The 17,088-nt window shown below is 41.9% G+C and overlaps 1 protein-coding gene across 5 annotated transcripts in view; it reads left to right on the top strand.

Moving 5' to 3' along the window:
• The window catches only part of LOC137379655 (structural maintenance of chromosomes protein 1B-like), a 167,302-nt gene that overhangs the window by 69,702 nt on the left and 80,512 nt on the right, over positions 1-17,088 (top strand). For all 5 annotated transcript variants that reach the window (XM_068050802.1, XM_068050805.1, XM_068050806.1 and 2 more), the window contains exons 10-17: positions 1,063-1,248; positions 1,992-2,171; positions 10,365-10,511; positions 10,716-10,853; positions 11,477-11,593; positions 12,667-12,773; positions 13,379-13,520; positions 15,313-15,458. In XM_068050802.1, coding sequence (XP_067906903.1) covers positions 1,063-1,248; positions 1,992-2,171; positions 10,365-10,511; positions 10,716-10,853; positions 11,477-11,593; positions 12,667-12,773; positions 13,379-13,520; positions 15,313-15,458 — 1,163 coding nt within the window. The remainder of the gene's footprint in view (positions 1-1,062; positions 1,249-1,991; positions 2,172-10,364; positions 10,512-10,715; positions 10,854-11,476; positions 11,594-12,666; positions 12,774-13,378; positions 13,521-15,312; positions 15,459-17,088) is intronic.

Genomic DNA, 17,088 nt, shown 5'->3' with positions numbered 1-17,088 from the left:
TGTTGAATTTACGCAGAGAGTAAATGCAGGACTGGCAGCCTTTTAAAGATGGCGCCAGCACCTGCTCCAACATCGGGTGACGCCATGATCAGTGTCACCAATGCCACCCCGTCATGTGATGGGGTGGGTGCGGTGGGGGGGGGTGGGGAAGGAGACGGTTGCCGTCCTTATGCGAAATGGTCGCCCTCCATGTAATCGTGGCAGCACAGCAGGTGGGACCACTGCCATTTTGCACACCCGCCACCGCTCCTGTCGGTGGGATAATAAAATTCAGCCCTTTGTGTGCCAGGAATGCATGTTGGAAATTTGAGCTGAGGTCAGTGGACACCACAGGATTTTGACATTCAATTGCTGGCCTCTGTGCCCAGAATCTTAATGTGCACTCTCGATTCTCACCAGGAGCACAAATTTGTAAAATCTAGGCTGAGTTGTCCGAACAACTATCTTATTACTATGAATTTCAGCTAGTCTGCAAAGAGAAAAGATAGGACGCCATTAAAGTGATCTCTCGCAGCAGCTGATAAAAAGATATAGGCTTATTGATTTTAATGATTCAAACCAATTTGGATGTCCACTTAACAGGAATCACAACCTAATATGCTTTATCTAGGCAATTTCCTTCCAGATATGTGTTGCCAATTATTGCCCTTGCTTGCTTTGCAGTTTCATTTACAAATCTTGCTGCATGTTATCATTTAGGGATACTGCTCTACTCAGTATTGAGGGAAGTTTTGCAGCAATAGAACACTCAGGCACACCTGGACATGAAACCAAAGATAGCCGGCAACTTAATTTTCAGGGAGCAAGTCAAAGGTTTCTGGAAAACAAATAGATTCGGGGAACTAGGACAGAACTTGTAAAGTTTGTTCCACAGTATAATCTGATGGAGAGAAGTCAATAAAGCTTGGGCATAAGACAACCAAAACTTCTTTGATTGAATTGTTTAAATGTGTTAATTTAGTATATTTATAAACTCAAAATCGAACAACTTGTGCCTATGATTTCATATATTTTGTCTATCGGTCATGAGAAAATAACAATTATCTACTCTTTGCTCCACAGTACGGAAGACTTGTGGATCTCTGCCATCCTATCCACAAGAAGTACCAGCTGGCTGTCACTAAAGTCTTTGGCAGATACATTAATGCCATTGTGGTTACTACAGAGAAAACAGCCAGGGATTGTATTCGATATCTGAAAGAAGAGCGAGCTGAGCCGGAGACTTTCTTGGCTCTAGATTATCTTGATGTAGGTTTGAAAACTTCACGTTAGAATAACACAGTGACTCTAGTTTTGTTCTCTCTACTGCCCTGGTTTTCAGTAGCTATCGGGCAGTATTGAGAAAAAAATTACAAGTCGGAATCAAGCAGTATTCAGTGCAGATCGCGATCCTTTGATGCCATTAGGACCCCAATGCCATCTTGCTGCAGTTAAGTGCTGAACCTACCCACTACACAGAGTGAAAAACAACCAGAACTAGTGTGTCTTATTGGGATCACCAGAAATAACTCTGGGACCAATAAAAAAAATAATTTATTTGTCACTTTTTGGACAGAATAAATTGATCTCCCTATGCCTTGCTGCTAATCCTCCACATTCAATAATGCTGTCACACTCTTTCTCCCCACCCCTATCCAAGATCAGTCTTTTCCTTAAATCCCTTGCTGCAGGCCTGTAGTCTACAGATGGCCTGCTAGATGTCTTGCTCTTACCCATCCTGAAACTGCAGACTGCCTGTCAGCACTCAGGACCTGAGGCTGCATCATCAAAATGCTTCTGACCTGACATCAGGTGGATGTTGCAATCGCTTAACCCACTGCCTGTCCAGTGTACACCAAAAATGAAAATCTCCTCCAGTGTGCCACAACTCATGCTGGGTAGTTATATTGACGTGTTTGAAAAAATTAGATACATTGGAAATAAATTTCTATGTAGAAAAACGTTAAGGACTTGCATGATGCCATATAACATTTTTTTTTAAATGATTACAGATAAAACCAATCAATGAACAGTTGCGAGAAATTAAAGGAGCCAAAATGATGATTGATGTTGTTCAAAGTGTATCGCCTCAACTGAAGAAAGTGGTACAGTTTGTTTGTGGTAATGGACTAGTATGTGAGAATCTGAAAGAAGCTAGACAGATTGCGTTTGAAGGACCAGAGAGGCTTAAAGTAAGCGAATTGTCTTTTCCTAAATTATAAATGCTGTGAATCAATTATACTGAACTTCAATAGCTACATTGCAGAGCCAGTGGGAGGTCAGCAAGTAAAATTAGCAAAAACAACTGTCCTTTTAAGTATCTTCTGAGTTGGATCAGCACCATTTTTTTGTTTTTGCAACGCTGTCAACATCAGTAACATTATTTGTGCAGATGTGCAAGGAATTACTTTCAGAAAGTACTACATGTTTTCATGTTTATTTTAAAGGCCATTTTAAAAAATGAATATTATGTGGATTTCTGTAGTGATGTGGTTACAAAATGTGGAGAAATTTTCCCAAGATACAAAGTGGAGCTGGCAACACAAACTCAGAGGACAGTATTTTATGCATCTCGTGATGTTTCTGACGGCGGAATCGGACATTGGTGGCAGTCTGCTCCTGCCCATTTAACTGGTTCCCACACGATTATAATAAAATTAAGAATTAAGTTCTGGCAGCGGACACCGGAGACACAAATGATTATGCGGCAGTGAAGGCTTTTCATTGGTGGAACCCGCCATCATAATGCAAAGTACCATTAACGGCACGGCTATAAATCATTCTACATTCTAATCATGGAGGATCGCTAGCTTGGCTGATTTTCTCCATGATACAGAGATTTCTATGTTCTTTCCCATCAATCATTCTAATTTCTTACCCACTCTCATCTGTTTTTCAACCTCTTTTATATCATCATCACTTCCCCTTTACTTATTTGTCATCACTCCATCAGCACCACCACCAGCAGAATGTCAGCCAGCAGGCAGAGATCAGCCCCACAGTTCAGTCCGAACAACTATCATTACTATGAATTTCAGCTAGTCTGCAAAGAGAAAAGATAGGACGCCACTAAAGTGATATCTGTCGCAGCAGCTGATAAAAATATACAGGCTTATTGATTTTAATGATTCAAACCAATTTGGATGTCCACTTAACAGGAATCACAACCTCAAGGTTCTTTACCTCCAGAAGATGCCCATCACCGGTCATCCAGGGCAAGGGGGCAGTGCAATGAGCAGATTGGCTCCACCTCAGCTGCTAATGTTGGGGTTGCACCAAGATGTAGTGGCCAGAAGAGAAAAGTTAAAGAATTATGAACATGAAGGTGGCACAGGTAGTCAAAGTGAAATTGTTACACATGTAAATATTTCCCAATACATTTATTTTCTTTATTATTTGATATATTATCGTCATTCATTGAAACTTATTGAGTAAAGAAGCAAAATGTAATGCACATCTCATGGCTGGCATGCTTTGATGCTTACAAAGGAGTGACTAACATGGCCATTCTTCTTTTGACTTTGAGGTTTGAGCCTTCAGTCTTCACTGACTGCTAGTTGTAGTTTGCAATTCTGTAACAGTCAGTCGTTGTGACATGCTTTCATATGTAGGCTGAGCAGGCCCTCCTTTCTATGACTTGCAAAGGAGTTTGAGTTCAATCACAACTTGGAGACGATATATGGTGCAGTTGCACTCAAAGTGATGGTGTAGCTGGTTCTGATTGAGTGGTCATGGCTGAATGATAGACATTTGTTCAAGTGTGCCGCAAGTTTTTTCTGATTCAATATTCAACAGCCAGTGCATTCAGCAAAGCTCCTCTCCCTGTGTAATTATAGATGGCAGAGAACACCTTTGAGATTGGAGCAATAGTTGAGCTGACTGGGTTAGGTCAACATCCCAGAAGGCAGTGTAGTTCTTGCATTGGTACTGTAGTCATGTAGGTACCTCACTTTTGGTTTAAACGTCCAAATATAAATTTGTTCCTGATGTTTCGTGCACATCTGTCAATGGCCCTGGCATCCATTAAAGGCTCATTCACATTACTGGGCTTCTCAGGCTGATCCAAATCATCCTCCTCTGAGGAGGTGAGGTGCTTCTCTTGTTCCACCTCCTGCAAAATATGTCCATGTTGCATTGCCAGGTTGTGTAGTGCACAGCAGCATATGACTATTCGTGAGACCCTTTGTGCTGCGTACTGCAGAGCGCCTCCTGACTGGTCAAGGCAGCGGAAGCGCATTTTCAGGTGCGCTTTAGGGATGCCTCACTGGTGTCATGAACCATGTCCAAAGGGGGTAACCCTTTTCACCCAGGATCCAATTGTCAGCTTGGACTGGTGCTTCAAAAATTCCTGTTAGTTGTGAGTTTCACCAAATGTATGCGTGGTACACCTCCCTGAGAAACCAGCACAGACCCGCATGATTTTTCGCTTGTAGTCACAAGCCAGTTGAACATTCAAAGAGTGAAAGCCTTTGCAATTCATAAATGCAGCTGTCTGGTCCGAAGGAGCTCTAATGGGCACATGAGTGTAGTCGATCAGACCGTGCACCATAGGGAAATGAGCGATGGTGTCAGAGGCCACTGACCTTGCTACCTGGCTGTTCACGTCTGCCACAACAATACGAACTTGGAGCAAGCGTAGACCATTTGACCCCTTGACACTGCTCCACCAGTGATAAAATCATGGCTGATATGAATGTGGCTTCAACTGCACTTTCCTGTCTGTCCTGCATAACACTGGGTACAAACATGACAACATAACTTGATACTGGAAAATAGATTAAATCGTTGGCACAACGGAATAGGGCATTGATCTTTTATGCACCTGTGAGTAGCAGCCTGTGAGATGTCGTCCGTTGAGCCCTCGAAAGCACCGCTTGCAAAATATTTTAAATGCCACAGTCACTTTCAGGGCAACTGGCATGGGGTTCCCACCAAAACCACATGGTTCCATGTCCTGCTGAGCGATCCCACAAATTTCAGTGACCATTTCACGTGACATCCTCAGTCGTCTCTGGCATTGCCTCTCCGACATCTGAAGGTAATTTGTCCTTGTTCTGAGTATGCGCTGACACACCATCGCATGTCTTCTATGATGCCTTCCCCGGAGGGCTTCATTCTGAGCAGCCTCTCCCTTTTGTTCTGGCTGCTGATGTCATTGCCGCATCAGCCGCTGAGCAGCTAGAGCCGTCCTCAGTTGCATCCTCCGCTCTTGTTCCTGAGGTAGCAAGAATACTGGGTGTGAGACCCATGTCATTGCAACTTTGAAATTGAATGAGACAGGCTTTAAACTTAAACCTTGTTTGCCTCCAATGCTGAACTATTGAACTCCTGAGCAGATAGGTTGTATGTGCCTCCCATTGTGCACAGCCGCAACTCCACCCACTCAACTCTGGCCTCCTGACACTTTGATCTGCAATCCATGTGATTTATTGTCTCATTTTGAAAAGTGGTGCGCATCAGATTTGAGGCAAGTTCTTGCACCTTCCACCCTCTTCCTGCCACCTTCCAGCCTGCTCCCATCACCCTTGACCCACCCAACATGACTTTGAACCTTTCCTTTGTGACTCTTGAAGCTCTCCCCATTACCCTAGACTGCATCATTATTCACATTTACATGCCATCTCTCCCCCAAGTGTACACCCGTTACCATCGATATGCCCACTTTCGCCCTAGATCCTCCAGTTCTCCACCTTATGTAGTCGCCCAATCAAGTGTCTCGCCCTACGATTCCTTCCAATGTCCAACCATGACTGTGGACCTGCCTCCCTTCCCCATTGAAACCCATTGCCCTCTGTGACTGACCATACCCTCCGCCAGCCAGCACCCTGAGTTTTCCCCACAGGACCTCATTGTTGGGCCTCATTTAGGCCCATCGTGCACCTCACATACATCATCTGCTCCAACCATACTCCGCCCCCAACACAGCCACTAACACCACCAATTCCACACCCTGAACGCTAGACCATTCCCTTCTCCACACCTCCAGGCACCCAATGCCCAACCCTCTGCCCTCCCTGGCTTTACTCCTCTGCAACTCCAGGCAACCGATGACACTTGCTCTGCCTTCCCCAGCTTCTCTCCTCCGCACCTCCAAGCACCCAATACCCCACCCTCTGCCCTCTCTGGCTTCTCTCCTCCACACCTCCAGGGACCTGATATCCCACCCCCCCAAAAGAATCACCCTTGCTGGTCCTGAGCCTGATGCCAAACATCCATTCCCATGTTGCCCTTCCTTGCGCTGAAGTATTCAAGAAAGAAAACTTCTGACCTGAGACACAACTGCACAAAGTCGACTAGTGCATGCCACCTTTAAACTAACGTGAACTGGGTGCCATAAGATTCCCACGCGCACTGATTTAATCTGGCAGCTAAGATTTAATTTCAAATAATTATAAGGTAATGAGTATTCATGGTATGCAAGTGTATGAACAATTGGAATCTGCCACAGGATGGCATAAGGTCTGGCCTGCCCCAAAACACCGCTAACTTAATCTCTAAAATTGATCCCGCCATCAGAAAATGGAAATATCACTTCCTGCCGAATTGGGGAGATGATAATATCACTGAGCTAGCAATCCTGGGAACATGGGTTCAGATCCCACCAGGAGTACTGGTGAAATTTAAATTCAATAATTAATAAAAAATCTGGAATTAAAAGCTAGTCTCAGTAATTGTACCAGCAAATTATCATCAATTGTCGTAAAAAAAGCATTTGGTTCTACTAATGTCCTTTAGGGAAGGAAATCTGCAGTCTTTACCTGGTCTGGCCTACATGTGACACCAGACCCACAGCAACGTGGTGGACTCTTAACTGCCCTCTGAAATGGCCTAGCAAATCACTGTTGTCAAGGGCAGTTAGGGATGGGCAATAAATGCTGGCTTTGCCAGCAACGCCCACATCCCTTGAAAGAATAAGAAAAAGTTACACCTTCCACCACAAAGCTACTCTAGCAGGCCTTATAAAATTCCCCCAACAGTGTGTGGTGTGGTTGGTGTCTGACAGGAATTTACTAGATTTGTATTGGTACAGCCACATGGTGAGGGGTTTGGGTGGTTCCCCCATTCGACTCCCACCTGACCACAGCAAGTGTGTTTTGTTATTTAACCCCTTTGTGTTTTATTCATCAAATAAATAGACAATGACAGGTTCTCTTGTCAGTTTAATGCTAGTTAGGCCACAGCTGGAATACTGTGTACAGTTCTGGTCACCGCACTACAGGAAGGATGTGATTGCACTGGAGAGGGTTCAGAGGAAATTCATCAGGATGTTGCCTGGGCTGGAGCATTTCAGCTATGAAGAGAGACTGGATAGGCTAGGGTTGTTTTCCTTAGAGCAGAGAAGGCTGAGGGGGGACCTGATTAAGGCATACAAAATTATGAGGGGCATTAATAGGATGAAACTTTTTCCCTTAGTGGAGGAATTAGTAACCAGCGAGCATAGATTTAAGGTAAGGGGCAGGAGGTTTAGAGGGGAATTGAGGAAAACTTTTTTCACCCAGAGGTAGGTTGGAATCTGGAACACACTACCTGAAGGGGTGGTAGAGGCAGGAATCCTCACAACATTTAAGAAGTATTTGGATGTGCACTTGAAACGCCATAGCATACAAGGCTATGGGCCAAGTGCTGGAAAATGGGATTAGAATAGATAGGTGCTTGATGGCCGGCACAGACGCAATGGGCCGAAGGGCCTGTTTCTGTGCTGTATAACTCTATGACTCTAATTATTTATTGATCAATACGCCTTATCCCGAAATTATCACAACTGCGTCCGCTCACTCGTTCATTCGCGCACAGGTGTGCTCAGACACATGCAAACACCTAAGATACAGATAGAGAGGAAAAGGAGTAAGTGGATTCAAGTTGGGGTAGGTTTCGGTGGGGTGGGGGGGAGTCAAGATAAACCTGTTGAATTCTCTTGGAAGTCAAGTTTTCATTGGTTTCAGGCCTGAGGTGTTTGTAGATTTCTTTGGTTGAAAGTTTCAGTTGAAGACAGTGGATCACTTCTAATTTGTGCTCTATAAAGAATAGATGTAAAATTCTACAGCAGTGCATGTCCCATCTGGTTTCTGGAAACAAGCTTCTTAGATGTTGCTTCTGGGTGTCTCTCTCTCTCTCTCTTTCTCTCTGGAGGCTGCCTTTTAAGGTAAAGATGTGTTACCTCTCGCCTCTGCTGGAAGTCAGGTAGTTTCTTCCTTGTAGTAGGAACATAGGAGCAGGAGTAGGCCACTCAGCCCATTGAGCCTGCTCTGCCATTCAGTACAATCATGGCTGATCATCCACTTGAATGTCTTTTTCCCACACTATGCCCATATCCCTTTATGTCATTTGTATTTAGAAATCTGTCAATCTCTACTTTAAACATACTCGATGACTGAGCTTCCACAGCCCTCTAGGGTAGAGAATTCCAAAGATTCACAACTCTCTGAGTAAAGAAGTTTCTCCTCATCTCTGTCATGAGTGGCTGCCCCCTTATTTTGAAATTGTGTCCCCTGGTTCTAGACTCTCCAACCAGGGGCAACATCTTACCTGCATCTACCCTGTCTATCCCTTTAAGTATTTTGTAGCTTTCAATGAGATCACCTTTCATTCTTCGAAACTCTGGAGAATACAGGCCCAGTTTCCCCAATCTCTCTTTATAGGACGGTCCCGCCATCCCGGGAACAAGTCTGGTGAACCTTCGTTGCACTCCCTCTATGGCAATAATATCCTTCCTAATGTAAGGGGACCAAAACTGCACACAGTACTCCAGGTGTGATCTAACCAAGGTTCTATACAATTGAAGCAAGACTTCTCTACTCCTATACGCAAATCCTCTTGCGATAAAGGCTAACATACCATTAGCCTTCTTAATTGCTTGCTGCACCTGCATGTTAGCTTTCAGTGACTTATTAACAAGGACACCCAGGTCCCTTTGCACATCTACGCTTTCTAATCTCTTACCATTTAAGAAATACTCTGCACATCTGTTCCTGCTACCAAAGTGGATAACCTTACATTTTTCCACATTATATTCCATCTGCCACATTCTTGCCCATTCACTAAGTCTGTCCAAATCCTCTTGAAGTGCTTTGCATCTTCCTCATGATACACATTCCCACCTAGTTTTGTGTCATCTGCGAGCTTGGAAATATTACATTTGGTCCCCCATCTAAATCATTGATATATATTGTGAACAGCTGGGGCCCAAGTACTGATCCTTGCAGTACCTTACTAGTCACAGCCTGCCAATGCGAGAATGACCCGTTTGTTCCTACTCTCTGTTTTCTACCTTTTAACCAATCCTTAACCCATGCCAGTATATTACCTCCTATCCCATGTGCTTTAATTTTGCTAATGAACCTCCTGTGGGGGACTTTATCAGAAGCCTTATGAAAATCCAAGTATACTATGCCCACCGACTCCCCTTTATCAATTCTGTTAGTAACATTCTCAAAAAACTCCCAACAGGTTCGTCAAACATGATTTCCCATTTTTAGATCCATGTTGACTATGCCCAATCAGATCATTATTATCCAAGTGACAATTTATCACATCCTTTAGAATAGATTCTAACATTTTCTCTACTACTGATGTAAGGCTAATAGGTCTGTAATTCCCTGTTTCCTCACTCCCTCCCTTCTTAATTAGTGGGGTGACATTTGCTACCTTCCAATCTGCAGGAACCATTCCAGAATCTGTAGAATTTTGGAAGATGATCACCAATGTATCCACTATCTACAGAGCTATCTCCACACTTTGGGATGTAGAATATCAGGTCCTGGGGACTTATCAACCTTCAGCCCCATTAATTTCTCCAATACAACTTTTTTATTAATACTAATTTCCTTCAATTCCTCATTCTCCCTAGTCCCTTGGATCTTTAATTCTGGGAGATTTTTTGTATCTTCCTCAGTGAAGACCGACATAAAGTAATCATTTAGCTTCTCTGCCATTTCACTATTCCCCATTATAAATTGACAGTGGCCTAGGATATATCTACTTCAAACTTTCTTTGTTTCAGAAGAATCCATTCAATTCAAAATTGTCTCTTGATGGGTTCAGAATGAGAATAATCCAGTTTTGATGTTTCCACTTCACACCTTTGTTTCAGAAGAACCCAGGATGGGTGCACTTGACACCTCTTAGCTTTGAAGATATTCTTTTGTCCCTGTCAGACATCTTGAATATATAAAGGCCAAGTCTTTTTAACCTTTGGTGACCATTTTGGGGCACATTGTTCACTTTTTAAAAGAAAGGCTCATTTTTTAAAAGACAGCCAATTTTTATAACTTTTTAATTTTAGTCCATAATTTTTCATCATCACACTTTTTGTACACGTGACAGTATACAAATGAATTTAACTATCATTTCACAGTAAATATGTAGTTACTATTTTTACAACATAGACAGTGGCATTGGATGGAACACTGTTCTTAAAGTCTGGTGTCATCTCTGGGGGTTCCAGTGATCTGAAGTTCAAAGCCAAGTGCTGGGATGAGAAAGAAATTAATCAGCTGAAAGAAATCAAGGAGAAACTGAGAAATGAACTCCGGGTGAGTTAAACTGACATTTGTTATCAGAATACTATACATTGTTCTTAAAGCTGCTTTAAATGTATTTATATTTGATGCACATGGATGTTAAAGCTGTGTTTAAATTTGTGTTTATTTGATGCATTTTTATAATCAGTGAGAGAGGTAATGACAACGCCAGCAGTACAGAATTGATATAGTAATGATTGTAACCCTAACCTACAGGAGTTAATAAAAGTGAATAGGAAAGAAGCTGAATTGAGGCAATTGCAAGCTCAAGCCAAGGGCACAGAAACCAGAATGAGATATTCCTTGAGTGATCTGGAGCAAACTAGGAAAAAACATCTGGCAAATCGCCACATGGTAAGGATACATTAAGAGATTACAGAATAATTATGGATGAGGAAAGTCATTCATCCCATTTTAACTCAACTAACCAAAAAGATCCTAAAGTTCCCCTACTGGCAGTTATTTCTTAAATAATTCTGGGGGTTTTCTCTCCACTGTATCTAGGTCTATCCTACACACTGATCATTTCTTCATGTAAAGAAGTATTCCCTGATATTGGACCTAAAATAAGTGCCTTGGGAAGTTTTTTTTTACATTAAAGGTGCTATCTACATTTAAGTTGTTGTTGTAAAATTACCTTTTACTCGTTTGAGCCCATGTTCACTTGTAGGCTGCAGGCAATCCTCTAATGAGCGAGACTGTCACTGGCGCAAAATGCCTTGGGGCAAGCCAATATTGAAGTGGGGACTTCAAACAGGCATTAAGCTACTTCTCAGTACATACAAATGGACTATCACCTGTTTCAAGAATGGATAAGATACACCATATTGGAGGCCCAATAGGCTATTTCGCACATAGAAAACAGGCTCTGCGCAGCTGAATTTGTGGGCCAAAATATCCTCTTTATTTGATGCAGTATGGTGAAATTATGCACTTCTGTATGATGGTAAATATCCTAACATATGCATTTTTTTAAGGAAAGGTCAAAACTAGAAAGTGGACTGACTAATCTGCAGTCCCAAATGGCTGTGGTGCGTTTGAGTATCGAGGATAGAGAGGAGAAAATGCAGAAGATTCAGCATCAAATGAACGAAGCAAGTACATTAAATGTGGCCCTAGATTATCCAATTATTTTAGAATGCATTTCATGCAAGGGTCCAAGACAGTGCTCCATAATGCAAACAGAAAAGAACCTATATACACTGCAATATATAAACAAAAATATTAATATTATTTACAAGGAATTGTGGAAAGACTAAATCATTATCTCAAAGATGACCTATAAAGGTAGACATGGTTATAGATAAATTCTATTTCAATCTACCTGTGTTTGTAAAATAAATCGAGCAGAGATTAATTGGCTATTTGGCCTAGAAGGGATTTGCTGTTTAAGCTATAATATGCTTCTGATATGTCCACACCTGAAATGGCATTTCTACAGATGCTGCTTGACTTTCTGAGTATTTCTGTAATTTTCTGTATTCATTTACAAGTTCCAGCATCTGCAGTTTTTTGCTGTTTTCCCTAGACTTGGAGTAGAAGGGAAAAACAGGCTAGGGTTCCCATTCTTAATTGATGTCCTCTGGACTCTTGGGGAAAATGTGTGCATGTTGGTGAGGACACAGTCTGGCTCGGCTGTGGTATAATAACTAAATACCCTGTCGAAATTAACTGTGTAGGCTCATACATGAAGAACGGGCACATGGGAGAGATACTAGAGGAACCATGTCCCGCAAGAGTCATGGGAGTAAGGGAGAAATAGGAAGAAAATTGGTAAGGGAAAAAATAACTATGCCATAAGTGATATACCTGTTAAGGGACAGTCACAAATCTAGTTTCAAGTGTCAATTGCCTTAATAATTAAGCCACCCTGGAGCCGATTTTCACTTTTGGTGTGGGGGTTGTAAACTGGCAGATGTGGATTAACTTTCTCATATAGACTTCACTGAAGTCAATCGAAAAGGAGGTTGGATGGTACGCATAATGAGTAGTCAATCTACAACTTCCAGTTCACCACCAATGCCAAAAGTGAAAAATTCCCCTTCCCCTCATGGTTTTGGGATAGTAGTCTTATCTCCAGTGGTGCACGACATTTACAGATCAAAGGGATGATGCTAGAAGAGAACAGTGTCTTCAGAATAACTAATTAGTATTCTATTCTAAACAGGTTGAAGATAGAGTGTTTGAAGACTTTTGTACCAAGATTGGTGTAGCAAATATTCGTGAGTATGAGGATGAGCATGTGAAGCAGCTGGAAGAAATAGATAAGAAAAGGTTATTCACTATCTGACTAATTTGCATGCATAATATACTTATCTAAAAAGGGGAAGTCTGTGCATCACGAGGCAACTGAACAATATGCATTTAATGTAGTTAGCATATAAAAATTTCTACTAGTAAAGTAATTTTAAATTTCATCTGCTAAATTGCACACTCTGAAGATGGCAGGCGTTTTTGCAAAGAACTAGATCTGATTTAGGACCACAAATAAAGAATTAGATTGAAGAATCATGATGTTTGATATATTCCTGGTCACAACACAATAGGGTAAATTTTCATCTACACATTTGGGTAGTAATCTGGCGGAGAGGATCGCCTGCCCATTGTAAAACCTGTCAGATTTTCATTCCGCTGGGATTAATGCAGTGAAAACCAGGAGGTTTCTAGACTAGTTGAGCGATCCGTTCCACCAGACCACCAGGCGGTCAACACAACAATTTGTCCCACTACATTACTGTGAGCATTTATCTACGTATTACAGTACTAGTGATCAGTCACTAGATTCTTCTGGAAGCTAGTGATCTTGTGTAAACTGATTTTTGTTGCAATTAATGTTTTAATTTTTACTGTATTGAAAGTATTTCCTCCCTACATTGCAGGTCAGAGTTTGAGAACCAGAAAACACGGCTGACGATCCAGCTAGAATATTCATATAGCCAAATTGAAGGGGATATCAAAAAAATCCAGAAGTGGAAGGAAACTATTAAAATAGATGAAGAAGAAATATTGAAATTGAAGAAGGTACTGAGTGGTTAAATGTATTTAGAAATTTGTATGAAAGTACATTTATTAACTTCCTCTAACGTTTTTAACATGATGAGGGCAGTGATTGTGTTCATATTTGAGTTCTATTAATACTGCAGAAGCATTGAATTTATCAAAGTTAAAAAGATAGTGATCTCAGAATATCTTTTGTAGATTAGCTGAAATTTTGATTGTTTTCCAGTTACTGACCCACATTTTTACTTCATCGTCAGTTAATTCACACACAAATCTCTGGAACGGATTTCTTTCTTTAGCTACAAAACAAGTTAAGCATTAAATTTATTTGGGTATTGCACTTGACATGAATCACAAAGTACAGATGCACTGACTCTGAAGTTTGCAGTCTGTGATGGATAGGTGTTCACTGCAATTTAACTGCAGCAGGTGTCACATAGGTCTTCAATCAGGGGTGTAGCAACAGGTTGGAGTTTTTGAAGCAGTAGAAGAATTCTTCAGATCTTAGGATTTATTAACACACAGGAGGCAGCAGGAATCTCACTGGATGCAGAAATTCTTCAGAGACAGGAGGCAACAAGAATCTGCCACCTTTCAAGTGCAGGCATCCTTTTCAAGAGATGCTAGTCTCCTTTACAGAGAAGGGTAGCACTTTTCTGGGTCTTCTCTCTTGCTGCAGGCAGGTCAAGCAAAGATTTCAAATACCTGCCCTTTGTCCAATTCACAGGCTTTTTTTGAAGCACATGTCCAAGATTTTAGTACAAAAAATAAAACCTTTTATGACAATGATCAGACGCTGCATGATGGCAAGTGTTCTCATGAAGTTGGCCACCACTTCCACACTGGAAAGGATGGACTCCAAGCTCTACGCAAACTCTGTCCTACATTGGAGCTGGACTCCTCTATGCTTTTTGACAATGATAGGCATTCTGGTTAGCCAGCCAATGCACCAAAAGTTTCTGTGTGCATGTCCATCAACAATTCTCTATATATCATCTCATCTGAGTAGAACTTAAATGCATCGTCGCCCTCCAAGGAGCTGGCACTCATGCTGTCCTTTCCCTCTGGCCTGACTGTAGCCCACTTGTGCCCAGTGACTCACCACATGCAGATCCTCTCTTATACTACCCTCTAAAGTTCGCACAGTGCCAGCATCTGAGCTAGTGACTGCAAGTGTCAGATTGTGTGACGGTATTTCTTCCTCGGTCTGTTCATCTAAGCCTCAGCCTCCCACCTCATTGCCTGGTCATGTGGCATTTCTTGGGTATCTGAAAGTATAAAGGCACAATGGCAGTGTTGAGGTGAGGAAAAAGGGGAAAGCAAGAGGTGCATGGTTACACTGTCTGCAGATTGTAAATCATAACAAATTGCAGGATATGGGTGAAGTGGGATTTGAGAATGTGCATTTTGCAGGAACATATCGTCATCCTGGATGATTTCAGCAAAGCCGTCCCAATGATGACCAGCGCCATCTTCCCCCACGTGGCTGTCCCTGCCTCCCGCTTCTTAGCTGTTGCTGCCACACCATATACTGAAAAAGAGAGAGAAGTGCTCAGTGCACGTGGTGCAATGTGTTTGGCTGATGTGCTAGCCACAGTTGAATAACTGGCATAGCTGAAATCAAGAACTTGAGGTGTCCGAGATCAAACCTGCATTCTGCCATTCTGGATTTGCATTTAGTGCTATAATTTGCTCTACCTTCATGATGTTTGAAGTCTAGATTGCTACTTGCATTTATTTCTTGATTCCCTCATTCGTGAATGGAAACTCCTCTCAGCTGATGTAAACTGCAGTTTTCTATTGTAAATCACAGGAGGAAATGCAGTTAATGAGGACAGTAGATGAAGCCATGGGGATACAGCGGGATCTCAATAACAAGCTGTTAATTAAAAAGACACAAGTCAAGGATGCACAAAAGGAACTTGATGAAGTTAGGAAGAAATTATCAAACATTAGCAGGTATGTTTTGTGCAAACTATCAAAGCACCACCAGACATTTTATTGTGAATAATCAAACCACTTTGAAAGTGCTGAACAAATATTTTACAGTTAAAACATACCTTTTTCTCATATTAACACATTAATTTATTTTTTAAATGTTGAAAGTTATTGATGGAACATTTGATGCAAGCCACAAATACAGCATGTGTTCTCTTGTCAGAATGAGTAATCATTAATATTTTGTGAATTACAGTGTTTGGTTTCCTCATACTAAGTTTCATTAAACATCGTCTTGTCAGATCACTGCACTCAACTAATTAATACAAGAATCTGCCTTTAATTATGAATTTTAACATAGAATCATAGAATGATGAAGGAGGGCATTCAGCCCATCATGACTGTGCCAGCTCTTTGAAAGAGCTGTTTAATTAATCGCACTCTCCTGCACTTTTTCCATAGCCCTGCCAATTTTTCAACTTCAAGTATTCATCCAGTTCCCTTTTAGAAAGTTATTATTGAAACTGGTTTCACACTACCCTTTTAGGGAGTGCATTCCAGATCATCATAACGCATTGCATAATTATTTTTCCTCATGTCGCCTCTGGTTCTTTAGCCTATTACCTTTAAATCTGTCACTGGGAACTGTTGCTCTTTATTTACTCTCATCAAATCCTTTCATGATTTTGAACATCTATGAAATCTCCCTTAACCCCCTCTGCTTCAAGGAGAACAACTCTCCATGCAACTAAAATCTTTCATCCCTGGTACCATTCTAGTGAATCTCTGCTGCATCCTTTCCTAAAATGTGATGCCCAAATTGGACACAATACTCCTACTGGAGCCTAACCAGTTTTTTATAAAGGTTTAGCATAACTTCCATGCTTTTGTACTCTGTGCCTCTATTTATGAAGCCAAGGATCCCATATCCCTTTCTAATAGCCTTCTCAACTTGTCCTGCCACCTTTGAAGACTTGTATATGTATATCCCCTGTTCTTGCACCCCTTTTAAAATTGCACTGTTTAGTTTGTAGTGCCTCTCCTCCAAAATGAATCATTTCACATTTCTCTTGTGTTAAATTTCATCTGCCATGTGTCTGCCCAATTCACCAGTCTGTGTCCTCCTGAAAGCTGTTACTGTCATCCTCACTGTTTATTATATTTACACGTTTTTGCCATGTATAAACTTTTAAATTATGTCCTGCATACTGAAGTCCAGGGCATTAATATATATCAACAAGATCAGTAGTCCCAACACTGACTCTGGAGGCACCACTGCATACTTCTCTGCAGTCTGAAAAACAACTGTTCACCACTACCCTCTCTACTTTCTGTCCATTAGGCAATTTTGGATCCATGGAGCTGGATTTTTCCGTAAGTGGAAGGGACTTCGCCACCAACGTAAAAGTCAGTGGCGAAGCCAATTCCGCCTAGTCCGGGGATCGGACCCGCATTTTGCAGGTCCCCAGGCTTTAATTGTCCCAAGGCGGGACATCCATCCGTGTGAGGGAAGAGGTTCTGCCTCAGTGAGCTGCCAGCCAATCAGCGGGCCAGCAGCTCTTAATTACAGCAACGCCACTGGGAGCGGTGGCCACTGCTGGGACTGCAGCCCAGCCAACGTCATGGAGCCAGGACTTCAGGTAAGTTGGGC

The sequence above is a fragment of the Heterodontus francisci genome, chromosome 18, assembly GCF_036365525.1.
Source record: "Heterodontus francisci isolate sHetFra1 chromosome 18, sHetFra1.hap1, whole genome shotgun sequence".
Classification (NCBI taxonomy): Eukaryota; Metazoa; Chordata; class Chondrichthyes; order Heterodontiformes; family Heterodontidae; genus Heterodontus; species Heterodontus francisci.
This window is presented reverse-complemented; position numbering and strand designations above follow the sequence as displayed.